The sequence below is a fragment of the Eucyclogobius newberryi genome, unplaced genomic scaffold, assembly GCF_026437365.1.
Source record: "Eucyclogobius newberryi isolate DKJ021-1_F unplaced genomic scaffold, fEucNew1.0.hap1 SCAF_19, whole genome shotgun sequence".
Lineage (NCBI taxonomy): Eukaryota > Metazoa > Chordata > Actinopteri > Gobiiformes > Gobiidae > Eucyclogobius > Eucyclogobius newberryi.
The window spans coordinates 22,720,236-22,736,636 of NW_027315823.1; the positions used below are offsets into that span (position 1 = coordinate 22,720,236).

The 16,401-nt window shown below is 39.5% G+C and overlaps 1 protein-coding gene across 6 annotated transcripts in view; it reads right to left on the reverse strand.

Annotated features, from left to right (window-relative positions):
• The window catches only part of ephb2b (eph receptor B2b), a 114,764-nt gene that overhangs the window by 55,654 nt on the left and 42,709 nt on the right, over positions 1-16,401 (reverse strand). For all 6 annotated transcript variants that reach the window (XM_072452181.1, XM_072452183.1, XM_072452179.1 and 3 more), the window contains exons 2-3: positions 14,175-14,254; positions 2,143-2,827 (exon numbers count right to left, since the gene is read on the reverse strand). In XM_072452181.1, the coding sequence (XP_072308282.1) occupies positions 2,143-2,827; positions 14,175-14,254 (765 nt within the window). The remainder of the gene's footprint in view (positions 1-2,142; positions 2,828-14,174; positions 14,255-16,401) is intronic.

The window sequence follows — 16,401 nt, forward strand, 5'->3', positions numbered from 1 at the left end:
ATAAGACACGCTTTAATCCATGTGTCTCAGTGACGGCTGCAGCACATGGTATATGTATAAGAGGCTTTTTATAAGAGTTTTATAAGAGCTTTTCTATAAGAGCATTTAAAAAAAAAAGTGTTTTATAAGTTATCTGTTTTTTATTATTGACTTCTGTACCTTCTTTGTGTTGCAACACTGAAATGTCCCCATTGTGGGACAAATAAAGGCTTATCTTATCTTATGGTAACTTCTGGCATATTTTGTCTCATATCTTGTAAAAGTCAGTATCTTCTTTGCTATTAATCAAAGCATTGTCTGAATAAAACAGAACCTTCTGTTGGATCATCGTTAGCTTTCAGCTTTTTCTAAATTCAAATATGAAATGTTTAACTCGATGTTGATTTTTTTTTTTTATTTAAAAAAAACTTTTTTTAAGACAATAGATGGACAGTACTTTCTTTATGTGACCATGTGGTCTAATAAAGCTCAAGGCCATTCTAAAACTATTCAAGAAAGATTTTGTCTTGTATATGTGATTTCAAAAGAATATCTAGTTTTGATTCTAGTTTAAGTATTGATTAGTATCAGATTCCCACAGATTTACAAGCAGAAAATTAATTACTCGATTACTGGTATTATCTTACAACAAGTTTTTTGACTGTTTTTTAGTTCTAGACCAAACATGTATAAAGGTTCCTGGAACCATGTAAACACTGAGATTGTTGTTGGCCAACCCAAGAAATCAAAGCTTCATGCTTCAAGGGAAGAGTGGTAATTTCCTTGGTATTGTGTAATCTATTAAGTATTAATCACCAAACAATAACTAACAAACAAACATATGCATACCTAGCTTGTCTTCATAAAATAACATGCAACACATGCAAAGAAGACATTATAGTATTAAGTATATTAAGATTATTATAAACGTCATAAATGGTTTGAATCAAATCAAAATTACCATAGTTTTCCATAAAATCGTGATATTTTCCAAGAAACTGAAAAACACGTTGTACTGCTTAATGGGATACACGGCATACTGCAAGCCTCGTTCGTCCTATTAGCGTGTATTCCTATAGGAGGAGCAGCCTCTATCCTCATTACTAGTCAGAAAATAGGCCTGGCTCTGTTTGTGAAGCAGCGCCCGGCGTGTTTCTCCTCCCTGCTCGCTCACACGCACGAAGGGGAAGTGTTGTAATTACAGCGCCACGTACAAGAGACAGCCATCAGACGCACAGGTGGGTGGTTTGTTGTTCGGGGCTGCAGCAGCAGGACTCCAGTCTGCAGGCTACGCTCGCTCACACTGCTCAGAATGATGAGGATCCCAGCGCACGTTGACCAAATGCCACCTGCCATAGCTCTGCCACAGCATACAGCGCGCCACGTCTGCGGCATTGACGTTCTGAAAAGCCTAAATCGATTTGCCTGCGAGAGGTGAAAATTGATAGGAAGATGGGAGGCAATTTTGAAAAATATCCTCTTTGTTCGCTCAGATGGAAGAAGGCATTTCACCAGCAGATTAGCAGTGAAATTTGTCTGCTTCGAAATTGCGTTTGATATGTTTTCTATACCTGAAAAAGCATACTGCTCTATAACGCTAAACTGAGGCATTTGTAATAAACAATGTATTCAAATAGTAATGAAGAAGAATCTAAAATTAGAAACCTCAAAAAGATGATTCTGCCGACAAGCACTTTGATCAAAAATACAAAACACTTGCTGTCAAGTTGAGATTTGTGACCAAACACCTGCGTTGACGCCCACCTTCCCTTTCATATGGCAGCATGAAAGAACCGTCCTGATTTCCAACATAAGCAGCTGCCACATTCTCTGATCAGACCTTGACCAAAATTATCATTTGAATTGCTACATTCAGCAATGTTTTTTTCTATTGTGCATAAACTGGAAAAACGGCAATGACATTTAAATGTAAATAGGGTGAAAGAAATATATGTATTTTCCCAGAAAGGATCAGCATAAGCATTTTCAAACATCAATATGTATAGAGCTATTTGGGGCACTACATATAATGGGAGCTGAAGAGAGAACCTAAATCAGTTTTGAGTTGAGAACGCTTAGGGCTCTATATATGGAATACCATTGTGTTTGGATAAGCATTAAGCATGTCATATTTTATTTAAAACATAAATTTAAAAGACGTACCTCTGCAAACAGTCCCATTCTCAACCGCCTCATTCCCAGCTTTGCACATGCAGCGGCCGATCGGTACCATCCATTCTCCATCTCCATTGCAGTACAGTTTAATCGGCACGTCCACCTCCTCGGCGTTCGGGATACAAACGCCTCTCGCCGCCACTAGGGAGGTACTCTCCGCCCCTGACAGAGTCTCCTGAAACAATGCCCCGTTTGTGATGATCCGAGGGCACTTCCGGTAGAAGACGCGCACAGCTATGAGCGACATGCACCCGCCATAGTCCTGGAAGGCGAGGTAGAAGCCATTCTTCGAAACCGGGCCAAAACTCCGAACCTCCGTGTTTATCTTCATCACCCTGCCTCCCAAGTCGACTTGGGAAAAGCTCTCATCTGCTGCAATGGTGTCCACTTTGATCCAGGGGTTCTCCATCCAAGGAGGCGAGTGTCTGGTGGCAGTGTCCGAGTCGGATTCATAGTAATAGAGGTTAAAGGTTTCTTTGCAGGAGCCCGGGACATTGGGGATGCTACTGCAGTCCCGTACGGAGAACTTCATCTCCACGTGGATGCGCTGGGCCCCCCGGCGCCGGATGTACTTGGTGCGTACCCAGTTGTTCTGGTTGGAGTCGAAAACGTTGCAGACCTGGTACGTCCGGATGGTGTTCATGTTCTCGTCGTAACCGCTCACCTCCTCCCACTGCGAAAGAGGAGAAGAGAGGAGAAGGAATTAGCAGTACTACTGACAGTTTGACAGTAAACGTTTACTTTAATACTTGTAAAGCTGGCATTTAATCTCTTGCACAGCCTTGTTAATGTGATAGTGCTTGCGTTTTATTGGATTTTTATCAGGCACTTTCACTGAGCCCAAGTTATTGCTATTGTTGACAACTCTACGGCTAAATGCAATCGCAGGCTATATTATTTTGCAGCTGTTAAGAAACCCATTTGTTGAAAAGCTCAGCCTGGGTTTAGTTTAATCTGACGCTTTCACCCAAAATACTTTCATAATCAAATAAAAAAAATTACATAACCTGCTATTTTCTACTTTAGATTTTCCATTAGCTCAACTATCATATAATCACATATAGAATATATTTACATGTTCTTTTTGAGTTGTCAGCCAAGTAAAATTTGAGCTAACACAGCTGTTGATGTGTCTAACCTCAGTTTTGATCTAAAATGGTGCAAAACCACAGAACCACAGAATGCACCAAGGTCAAAGTCACACATTCTAATGAAAAGAATAACTTTAGATGCTGTTTACTTTGTGCCTTTGTAAATATGAAGGTGTTACATCTGGTGTTTTTGCCTTCGTCCGTAAACTACACTACACACTGTGTTTTCCACCCATCATGGAGGTCATAACCTTGACCCTTATGTCTCAGCCAAGAAAGAAAGTCTGTTCTTAACCCCCACGAGACACTCTGAATCAGCTGCAACCCCCTGGCGCCCCACCTCCATTCACTCTTCACTACACCGCTGATATAATTCCTCAAATTAGTGGCCGCTTATGAGGATTTTGATCGTTTTTGACGGGCTGGGAGAAGAAAGTCACCCTGCGTGTCACAGGGCGGCTTCTACCAAACACCCTGGACTAATTACAACAGCTTTGGTTGGTAATTCCCGTGTTTTAATTAATCACAGCTCAGCAAAGGCTTGACCCAGTGCCCGAACAATCTCAAGAGCCAACCCAAACAGAAAGCGGATCATGCTTGGCTAAATCTATGAAGCCTGTGGGTCTACATACTGTCATGTAGCATACAACGATGTGCTCAAATCAAGTCATTTCTGATTCTTTGAGAACGCTGGGTTGCTTCACATTGGGGGCAGCTCATCTGGGGTTATAAAACACTGGTTTAGGGATCAAAACAGTGTTACTTGAGGTTTTAATTTACAGTATATGGTATATTTCCATTATTAGGTTAACAAAAAGTTAAATGGTCACATTTATATAGCGCTTTTCTACCGTCAAGGTACTCAAAGCGCTTTACATCAAGGAACCAGTCACCCATTCACACACACATTCACACCCCAGATATACGCAGACACTGGGGGGCAAGTTGGGTTAAGTGTCTTGCCCAAGGACACAACGGCAGTATTCACATGAGGCAGCTGCGATCGCACCGCCAACCTGCGGGCCAGTGGATCTGACCGCTCTGACTGAGCGGGGAGTCGAACCGCCGACCTTTGGATCAGAAGATGAGCACTCTACCACTGAGCTACTGCCGCCCAAGTTGAATGATGTGCAAAGAAACACAACATTTGAGCAAAAGTATTAAATCAAACAATACAATATACGACACGGTAAAACAATTTGATTATTTTGCTGACCTTAACCTTGTGTTTACAGAAATATAAAAATACATGCAAATTCTGCCACAGTATAAGTTACTTCAGAGCAAAGCAATGCGGCCGGGCGGATTTAGCATTAGGAGCTTGGATTTCCCAGCGTTTCCCATTTCACCAAAGCGCAGAGCTGCTATGTCTTTTGGCCTATGCTGGCAGACATCATCATTTCAGGTCGAGCGCAGCCATTGACCTTCCCACTTGTTGAGAAGCAGTGGGGCGGCTGTGGGCCAATTAAAGCGGAGTGGTCTTGGGGCCGGCGCGGAGCAAGGGACAATCACAGTTAATAGAAATGAAGGCAGAGGCAGGTGGGGGTGGTCACTAATGAGAGATGCAGATAGGGGAAACCGCAGAGGAAAGTGTTAGTCCTGTGTCAAGGGGGAGGGTGGTGCAAGGACCCCAAACAAAATGTGTTTTGATGGAGGGCCCCTTTTTGTCCTGTCATGGCCTCTTTGCCCTGCTTTCATCACAGCCAGTGGAGGGAAGCAAATGAGGCATAATAAGAGCCTAACGATCAAACTTGGAGTGTGAAATTAGACGAAACGTCTTCATTTTCACAGTTTTTCACCCGGTGCTGGTGTAAAACGAACGGTCATGTGTTTTAAGTGTAGAAAGTGGAGGTGGTGAGCATCAGGAAGGATTAAGGCTAAAAAGGACAAGGCCTTAAATGTGTATATTATTTTCTTTTAAATCTAAACTAAAGTTCCATAAAGTTTTTATAAGAGCTTGCACGTTTACTCTTTCGACCGGATTAGTTTTACCTGTAAAATTGAAATAATCGCACGACATCTGAGTTTTTTTGTACATTTGGACGGGAAAATAAATGTCAGTCATTTTTTACTTTATTCTGGAAATGGCAGCCTGCTATACACACTGAACTATGTCAATAACCCTACAAATAATCCATGTTGTAAGCATTTCTTCTATTTTCATTTTCAGTTTTCTTGTTATGTTCTATCTGTACCTGTGCTGGAGCGTGAAACGTTTTCTTTACTACCAGAACGACTCTTTGAATCCATTCACACTGATACGGCCCCTTGACCTAAACTTTAAACCAAAGCACCCAAACTTTTTCCCAAAGACCCTTCCTGGTGCTCGGTCCTTCTGCCCTCTGTTGCCATGACAATGGCTTGTACTTCTGGGCGTTCTGGAGATGTTTTGAATTGATCTGCATTAAATTCACAGACTAAAAACAGGCCAAATCACAAACATGAGCATCCGCATGGGACTAGATTTACCTGAGGGCCTCTGAGTTTGATGAAGTACAGTGGGTCAAATTCAGGGGGATTACATGTGGATGTAAAAAAAAAAAAAAAAAAATATATATATATATATATATATATATATATATATATATATACGTTTTTGACAATTCTTCAAAATGGAGACTCTTCTAAGTAAATGTACATTTTGAAGGGCTAAATTCACCACAAAATTGTATTCAGAAATAAAACAAATTGTACAAACTTTTGTTGCAACTAACTTTATGTGTATATTGAATAAAATGAGGTTGTTGGGGAGCAACAAGGAAACACTTTTATTGTGGTACGCTTCTCTCCCTGGAGAAAACCTACTGGCATTTAATCTGGTGAGATACAATGCATGACTACCTCCAAACAAAACCCCAGTCTTTTATGTTTTAATTGCTCTTGTTGGGTCCCAGGCTCTAATAATCCTGTTTATACAATGTCGGTAAATTAGTTTCACTGTTTGGTGTGGCTGGCATGTGACACGCAATTATTTTTCAGCACCCAGACTTTCACAACAGCAAAGTTATGAAATGTAATGACCTAAATCGACTTGCATTTCCTTTCAAGTCTGTGATGACATTAACGACTGAAGGTGAAGACTGGGTGGACGTGAGAAAACAAAATCAAAATACACAATATAAAAAGATTCTTTATATTGTGTTCTTAAAGGTGCACTATGTAGCTTGTCTGCCACCTGCTTGGAATGGTTCACATTATCTTCAAAGAGACAAGCTAGTGTTGGACCCTCCTCCAGAAAGGTTTGAGCACCTTTACAAGAGACACTGAACTTGCACTTACAACGAGGGTTTTTGAGTGTGGATGGATAAATGAATTGTTGTATGTTTCTATGTGATTGTCAGTTAGCATCACACCATTCAATTTGCAACCGCTCTGGCACTGTTCTGACAACAAACATGCACTTTTATTTATAACTGCTCATAACGGTTGATGTTTTCTCTTTCACGGCCTCACTCTTGTGTTTTGAAATGTGAGGGCAAATACTTCCCAAAAAAATTGCTTCTTTTTGTTCTTTATTGTTTTTTTTTTTAAAAGGGACAAGCTACTTTTAGGCCACACTTTATCGTTGAAAAAACATTCCATGGGGCACCATCAAAAATCAGACTTTTTATAAATACATTTTAAAAAATGGGCCGATGCCATTGTGTCTGCATATTTAAATTTGGTAATAGTTATTGTGTTGTCTTATTTTTGGCTCAGGACACTCCAAATGGTGTAAAATCAGTTCAATCAAATTGTCCAAGGCACAACGATTGAAAATCAAGACAGTATTAAACATGTAACACCAGGTCAAAATTATAGTTATATTCAGTTGATTATAATACGGACATTGCTGCCAACACTCGATATATTGTGCAGTGCATTGCGGGGCGGAGGTTATTGTATTCCAGTTGACTTTCTCAGAGTTACACATAAGCGGCACAGTTCAGCGACGCTCACCGACAATGAAGTTTAGAATCAATATCTTCTAGTGACTCTCTGGGGGAGACAGGCCTGTTCGGCTAACCTCTATAATACATCTGTGTGACAGCTGGTCCCTGCAAAGCCAACCGTAACACTGCATCAAGGCCAAAGACAGCACTACCCTTCACTCAGAAGCACGTGGAGATTCGTTTTGGACTCCTCTATCACCACTAATTTCACCGTCGTCTGAAGAAAGGGAGACATGTTTACGTCTGGGCTCTTCACTGACGACCAAAATCCAAATTAATTTGCAGTAATGGTGGTAATGGATGAGCTGCCATGTTCAAGGACATCCGCTAAGTCAGGTATTTGGAAGGAGATTTTGAAATGGCTAACTTCAAAAGGGTAAAAGATATCGGTGCAGAATAACCGCAAATGTTCACTCTGAGACTTTGCTTTTCTTTAAAGAGTCTACTGCCAAACAAAGAGGAATATCAGTGGAACTACTGTTGTGTGTTTGTAATAATATATCAAGGTCGTCTGTAGGTTTCGGTGTGGTCTAAGGCTAAGGGCCAAAGGAAAGATATTACATTAGTTTGTTGACTGACCTCATTCTGTTGAGTGAGAACCAAGTTTAAGTGATGATACAAAAGAGATTGTTATCATGTTTTATTCAGGTTTGATCAATATGGCTAGTGTCCTTCAAATGTAGGGTAATAATAGCGATGGGACAAAATCTCAACCCATAAGATCTCGCGTAATAAATTGCCATAAGATACACTAAGGCACAGCGCACGTATGCCGGGCTCCAGGTGCAGCCGGCTGCTGTGTCGTGAGTACGATTCCTGACTCTGAAAATTTACTCCATGTCCTCCCTTCTCTTTCATCCCCCATTTCACACTATTTTCCTGTCAATAAAGCCTGCGGGCACAAAAAAACACTGTTTTGTGTGTTTATTTGGCTCAAAAAATCTGTTGATTCAATAAAGTAGTGATACAATGACAATGACATATCAAACTCTCACCAAGTAATGCATTATATATCAATGTAAGAATTAAAGGTTCAGTAAAGCAATTTTTTTTTTTTTTTTAATATTTCCTTATTATTGATATGAGGACTCTCTGTATGGTTAATTATGGAACACATTTACACCTGAACTTAATAGTTATTTGAGTTAACATTTTACCATTCTCACTGCTTAATGTTTTTTTTAAATGTTTCTGCAAGAAAAAAAAACATCTTGGAAAAGGGAATTGTTCAAATCTGTAGATATTGGGGTCAGCAAAAATTATACATTTCTAAAAAAAAACTAAAACAAACACTAATAATAACCCTTTTACTGGGTAGAGTAAAACCACTTTGAGCACCTCTGTAAATAGTTGTCTTAATGGACTTAAGCTGGGTTAAAACTTTCAAGTGTCAAAATACTGCACAATATTCATTTGACTGTCGAGAGCAGCGCTGCTAAAATGTTTTCCCACATCAGTCAAGGGCACTACCAAGTCCCCACATACTGTAGCACCACTCAACACACAGTCCCCACACATTTGAAGTTACACCAACCGTCTATTTTTCATGGTTTTGTTATTACAATGTACGAATTAACTTAGTCGTGCTTCACAATCCTGGGCCCACACTCCGCTCTCTATCACTGACAGAGCAAAATGAATTATTCACAGTGAAATCAGGCAACGAGAGAGGCCGGGAAGAAAACTCCGAGCAGCAGCAGCATCGCCCCATTTGCAGATGTGGGGAATCTGTCAGAGCAGGAGTGTCTTCCCCAGAGGGACAGCCGGGACAAATGACACCAACTCGCTGCATTCAATTACTCAGACAAAGGCCATGGGAGCACAATCCAGCACAAGGCTCGCTTTCCAGAGAGGGACACATACGAGCACACGCTTAAAGACAACTGTCCGCTCACGTCAGCTTCCATTACGGCTGACCACTACTAATGCACGACACGGGAAAGTATCAACGTGCTTCCATGAGACAAAAAAAAATGCATCACAATTATTTTTCTCATATTGATTGATCACAATTTTGTATTTGCTTTTATTTTGTCGTATTAAAAACAAATAAATGTCAATGATAATCTCATCCCACAGGCTTTTACCTTTTGATTAAAGGCACTTTTCCCAGATTTGTTTCATGTACCGTATTTTCGGGACTATAGGTCGCAAAGTTTTGGCCGGGGTGCGACTTATACTTTAATATATATTTATACTTATACTCTGGAGCGACTTATATGTGATATTATTTGTTATTTTCACACTTGCAACCACATTTCATACTCCAGTGTGACTTATATATGTTTTTTTCTTCTCTATTATGCATTTTTGGGCTGGTGCGACTTATAGTCCGGAAAATACGGCACTTAAGATAGCTCTTAGGGTCAGAATAAGCTGTGTGCTGCCTGCATCAAATTCTGAATTATATCTTTTCGGGACGCAAACCAGGAAGCGCGCTGGCGTGCTGTTAGCAGGCTAGTTAGCATTCGCATGTTAGCATTCCATGGCGACTGAAAGCTGTGAAACACATTTATAAACTCATCGCCGTTAATAATTCGGATTCCAGGAAAGTGTTATGAAAGAGAGGAACCACTGCAACAAGTTTAAAATGACAGCTTATTAGTGGCAATTAGAAGTGACTAAATTAATTGCACAGCCGTAGTACATGCTAGTAAAAATATGATTGTGAATATACACTGAGAAATCAAAATATTACTCTTACAGTGAGATGTATTCCATTCACCACAGTTATTTGTTACTTAACCTTTACTACTACTACGGCTATTATTATTGAAAAAACTGTGACTACTTTTACTACCACTACACTGTTATGAATTCAGTGTTTGCTTCCTTTTCTTAATACATCTATTATAAGTAAACGTAAATGTGACCTGAATAAATCACCATTATGGATTAAACGACATACCTTGACATGCCTATTTATGAACAAGGCCATCATCTGTTCAGTGTCCCTCAATGTTCCTCGTACAGGCAACAGATTCAGCAGTAGTTCATGGCGAGTGCAAATGTTTGTGCTTGTTGTCTGCTCTTGAATGTGGCAGTGAACGGGTCTGGAGCTTTGACCTGCCGTTTATGAGTTCTGCAGCTCCACTTGAGATGAAAGTCTTGGCCACTTAACCCCGTCCCGCCGTGGCCCACTACATGTTGCACAGATGAGTTCAACCGAGCCGACTTCTCAGAGATAGTACACACAGCAAGGCCACTGAATACTCTCTAACAAACGAGTTTATTAAGTGTTCAAGGATCATTTTGGAAAACGCAGCGTTTCGGCCATTTTGTCAGGTGTAGATTGTGAAGTATCTGGAATGTGCAAATACATTCGTGACACATCCACGGATTTGTTTGAAGGGGCGGGCGATGTGGACAAAGGTCTCAATTTCATCTTTATTTTTTGCTTTATCGCAATAACAAAATTCAGACAATGCTCTAAAAATACATCAGGAAAGGGCTAATACAAAAGGGCAGAAATATTACATTCGACCCCTGTTTGGAAGATTACACTAGTTGCTTCCGTCTCTCTTTAGAGGACACTTAAATAGTTCTGAATAGAGATGATATGAAAAAAAATCAAATTTGAGTTGATCAAAAAGAGATACTTTTGGCAGGTGAAAGGAGTGAAAAAGGCCATAACTTTTTTTGAAAGAATTACAATTGAATTTTGAAATGGTCTCATTCAACAGACTTTAGATCTATTGGACTGCTACTTTGTAAATGTGCTGTATTTGTTTGTTCACTCGCAGTGTCGTGTTTGATGTGTTAAGTATTTTACGTTTGTTTAAAATATATATATATATTGAGTATACCTCCAAAAGAACAATTGCGATATTATAAATGTTTCGATCTATCCTCTACCTCTTCTTGCTTGATACTTTTTAATCATTTTTTTCCGGCTAATTCCATCCATCCATCCATTTTCTACCGCTTGTTCCCTTTTGGGGTCGCGGGTGACTGGAGCCTATCCCAGTGACTTCGGGCCTTAGGCGGGGTACACCCTGGACAGTGGCCAACTTGTCGCAGGGTTAACACAGAGACATAGACATTACAGACAGTTCACTCTCACATTCATTCACTAGGGCCAATTTAGAGTCACCAATCTTACCTAACACATGCATGTCTTTGGACGGTGGGAGGAAGCCGGAGAACCCGGAGAGAACCCACGGTAACACGGGGAGATCATTCATGACATAAAATATTAGAATCTGTTCTGAATCAGCTTTCCATCATATACAGTTGATACAATATGATGTGTGTTGAGCAACGTTCATGAATCCACATCGTCACTGCCTGGAATCTCAGGTCAAATGTTCGAAGTCTGTTTTCGTGCCTGTGTATTACGTACATCTTGGCGGTGTTTTTAATATGACAGATAAGTTATGTTATGAGTTTTTCTTCCAGACAACAGCTCTGCTAGTCATTTTACTTAATGAAACAGAGGCTTGGCTATACGTGAAGCGTGATATGCAGTTTATTTACCCGTTCAAAGCCGAGATAACGTTTGGCGTAAATCACGTCGCATCAGTTGTTTTATAGAGGTGTTTGGACGACTTCCTTACACTTTGTAATGCGATAGCTGACGTTCACATATCTGGTTTTAAATGAAACGGATGATGTGACGCCGACGTTCAGTTTGTTTGCGTTTCCATGGCGTTATATACACAGTAAGTATCGCATGTCGTGTCAGGGTATATTTCATGACGGCAAGAGTTAGTGAAAGCCGAATGCCGTTGTGGCGCTCTGCTGGAAATCACTGATCCTCCGGCTAAGCCCAAATATACCGCCGTGCATACAGTATATGTGTAAGACAATAGCTTCTGTAGGGCACCTCTGGCTGTGAGGGTGAGACCAGACTCGGAGCCGCCACACCTGTTGTCGTGGGCAGTTAGAGACCGACTTGGCCCGCTGCTTTACAATGCGTTTCAATGTGCAGCACCGAAAACTCATAAATCTACACTGCCCACTCAGAGTGTAGGCCCAGTTCTACGTACGTGTCTAAATCCAGCAGCTTTGGAGCTTGTTCGCTTTTCATTGCATTTTCAGCCCGGGATAAAATCTGATTGATAAGGAGATTTTCAAGAGGGCAAGCGTGAAACGGAGGAGGAAGATGTGAGTTAGCGTTTTTACCATTCTGACCTTTCTAACGTTCTGCTTTATCGTTTTCACCCTCAAGAAATTGGTGTGTATTGACAAAAAATTGTAGCTGAATACTTTTGGAGTGTCCTGATAAAGATATTCAAAGCATGTTATGTCAATCCAACAGACATGTGTTAGAAAAAATCTTTAAAAGTATTAGTTGAGGTTTGATTATGAGACAAATGCAAAATGTCACTAAAATGGATTCACAAAAGGGCAGAAATATCAACTTATTCCTTTTATAACATTTTTATTTGTATATATAAAATAGTATAATTATTATTATTCAAAACAACAGTCAACATATTATCTACATTTCTATATACAGTATTTCCCACCTTTTAACACGATTTAAGAGCATTAATTGTATTAAATTGTGTTGGAAAAAGGGAATTGTCAAAAGTAAATCATTTTTAAAAATCTGTGGATATAAGGCTTGAACGCAAAAGCAAAATGGTACATAAGACATATTTTACTGGGCCGAAATAAAAGAAAACTTTGACTGTGTAATTTTGGTTGGAATGAGCTTTCACAAACTTCAGGTTGAGTGATAAAACTGGACCCAAATGATTCCAAATATTCTGAACTTCTTCTATGATTAGATAGATTATAATTGAAACCATATTATAAAAAACCCGCAGAGGCATTAATACTTGAATAAACTGGTGAGTTTTTTCTAAAATACACCAGCAAATATGTGTACAACATTTTTCTCTTTCTTTTCGACTTGGTTTAAGAAGTCTAAATCCTGTGGTGAGGAAAAAAGTGAAGGGGAGCGAGACTCTGGTTTTGGCTGGATTTGCGTAGGCCTGACATCAATGTGGCTCAGAGGAACCCAAGCCTTGGCTAACCATGTGGAAACACAGTGCATCAAACAGCACCAAAGCAATGTACCACATACTGGAGCTATTTGTCTGGCTTAGGAATTCTGGGCTTAACAGTGTGGCTTTGGGCTGGTTATTCTCCCTGTGAAAAAACATATTTTAACCATGTTGCAACACAGGGCCACAGAATGTTTTGGGGCTTAATGTATTTAAAATATTTACATAATGTGTCTCATAGTTTGTATTAAGAGTGTTCAACTGGTTTGCCTCTAGAAGGTTGAGCAGAGCATTCACTCTAGGGACTGGACAGCTCATTAATTGAGCTTTGACCTAAAGGTGAGATAGCAAAACATGTCAGGATTAAATTGATCACGGGGGACTGAGCCAATTTACTCAGCCGCCTGCACCTTCAGAGAGACGCCCATGACCAAGTGCCCTAACCCTATTAGCTGCTCCGCTTTTTCTTTAGAAACAATGATTCTAGTGCCAAGTACAATTAATAATGGATTTTTAGAGCGTTGACCGAACAGATGCAGAGTAAATGCAATTTGATAAATGCTTTAAACAAAATATGGAATAAGTGTGTGTGTTCTTAAGCAAGGGCATTTGTAGAGACAACCATTCAATAAAACAAGGGATTTAACAAAGCCAGTGTGCCAGGGAACACTGTGTGCCCATTTCAGTTAACATATTCAATATTGAATGAAGTTATTTCCCATTTTCGGAAAGTTCTGAGCAAACTTAGGAACCAGAAAAATAATCATTGCCAAAATCAGCTCAATATTCAGTACTAGTACACAAAACTGCATGATTTGATTATATTTTAGTGGCTGTTGTGCCACACACACAGCTAAAGTTTCCTGATTCTCTGTCTGCAGAAAAAATATGTTATACTAATTATATATATATAAATATATATATATATATTATGGCTTGTTATGGCAGGTTTGTGGACATACATAGGTACATAGGTACATAGGTACATAGATACATAGATACATAGATACATAGATAGACAAAGCACAGTGGATTATACTTACACTGTTGTCGCTGGACCCTGACACTGGATAAACTGTCCATCCCAACTCTGCCGTCGCTGTGGTGGAGTCCATTAGTGTTTCTAGACAAAGAAATAAAATATATATATTAATCATTTATAATATTGACAAAACCTATGACCAACTGTAAATCACTATTTATGGTGATTCTTGTCATAGAACAAAGACCACATTTTAATTTCAAGAGCAGTTTCCTAACAAGTCCTTTTTCACCACATTGACATCCTCCATACGTCTGCAGTGAAAGTCACAGTCTGTGCAGAGGAGGGGCAGCCGTAGCTGTGGATTATCCGAGTAAAGGAACACCTCTGGTAATTGGGGTCAAAAAGAATGTGCCTCTTGTCTGTCATGAGGTCTGCTGTAGACAACATTCCATTGATGTGATCCATTTGTCTATCAAAGGATCACCAGACCATGCACTTTCTCTGCTTCATACTCTCAGACCAGCTATGAGTCTGAGATCATAACAAGAAAATGATATACACAATAAATGTAATCAATAATGAAACAACACCACAAACTGAACTAACCCGTTTACAAAAACATTCGACTTTGCATTCTATGTACTTTTATTAAGTTTGTGTGTTTTGTATTTAACTTAATATATTGTAAGACTTTAGGGATAAAAAAAAAACACGTAAAACGTGTAAATTTCCATTGTACATAAAAGTCTTAAAATGTTGTCTCTGCTGTGAGATCGTTTTTTTATGGCTATTCCCATAGAGAATGAATAGAACGAGAAGTTAAGATCCTCACTCTTACGGCAACCGGAACTAGCCCTATCGTGAAAAGAGCCTATTAGCAAAGACATTATTTAGGTTACATTCTTCTGCAAACAATAAAAATAAACCTGCTAACCCTGATGTTCAGCCCTCTAATAAATGTGGTGTGATTTTTCTATTAGTTTACTAGTTCATATTTCAGTCTTCAGTTGGAATGGGCCTTATTGACAAAATCAATAGAAATGTGCTAAAAACATGTCTTTAAACGTAATAACCGATTTAATTATATATATATATATATATTGCAGACCTTTTTATGGTTCTTATATGAAAATCTTTTTTAATTTTTTTTAAATTATATTTTATCATATTAAATGAAAATCCTTTATAGGCTAAGATTTTGACCCGAGTTAATGAATGTATGCTGCTGATGGGCCCTTGGACATGAGTATAAGTATAGGGCAGAGCTGGCCGGCAGCAGATGGAGAGGACATTCATCAGGTTTGGGGCGGCAGCTGCAGCTCTGAAATGCCACACAGGGATTTACAAAGTCCCCTGACGAACACAGTTTCTAAGCTCTCCATAAGTCAGAGCCAGTGTTGAAATATAACACTTTTGAACAATTGTTCACTGCTGCTGCTTTCATTTAAGCATATTAATTGTGCACTTTAGTGTTTGGAGTTTAACCCAGCAGTGTCCCACGACTTCAGAACATATTTCCAGTCAAATCACTTCTTGTACATTCTTAAGAAAGTGTTTATAAGCTCTAACATATATACCGGTATTTTATAATGTTATTTTACACCCTGTGCAAGTGCAAGGGATATTTTTGCCCTCCAGAGGTTTCATTTTTCTAGTTTCCTGATTTATATTCTGCATCCAACTACTTTTTAATTAACATCCTTCGCACACATCTATTTCTTCCTGGGCCTTCTGCTTACATTCTGCCTCTCTCCATGCAATAATACTTGGTTTTCCCTCCTATTCAGTTTCCACAAAGCTCAAATCATTCAAATCATATAATTAGTCTGATGAAACCGCAATTGAGCAGCTATTGATAACCTTGTGTGAGTGACTCTGAGACGAGCTGCAGCCTGTGCGGGTGTTAGGCAGAGAAATGGTAATCATCCAGCGTAATGATAATGATAATTAGTGGAGGAGTAAAATGAGAATAATGAACCCCCTCCGCGGCCACGTGGGGAAAACTGGGGGAACAGGAGCAAATTTACTCCAAAACAAAGACGAAGGAACGCCCCAGCCTTTGGCACACATCGGTCTGGCCTGCCTACAGCCTTCATTTGACTTGCTGGAAAATTATTGACCAAAAAACCAACACAATTAATTATCAAATTATTCATTGCATCACATCAAATCAAGACTAAATTCATGGGTCAAACTGAAGAAAAATGTAAAAAATGCATCTCCTTTTCACATCACTTTCCCTCCCAGAGCCAATAGTTATTTATGAGCACACACACGTACACACA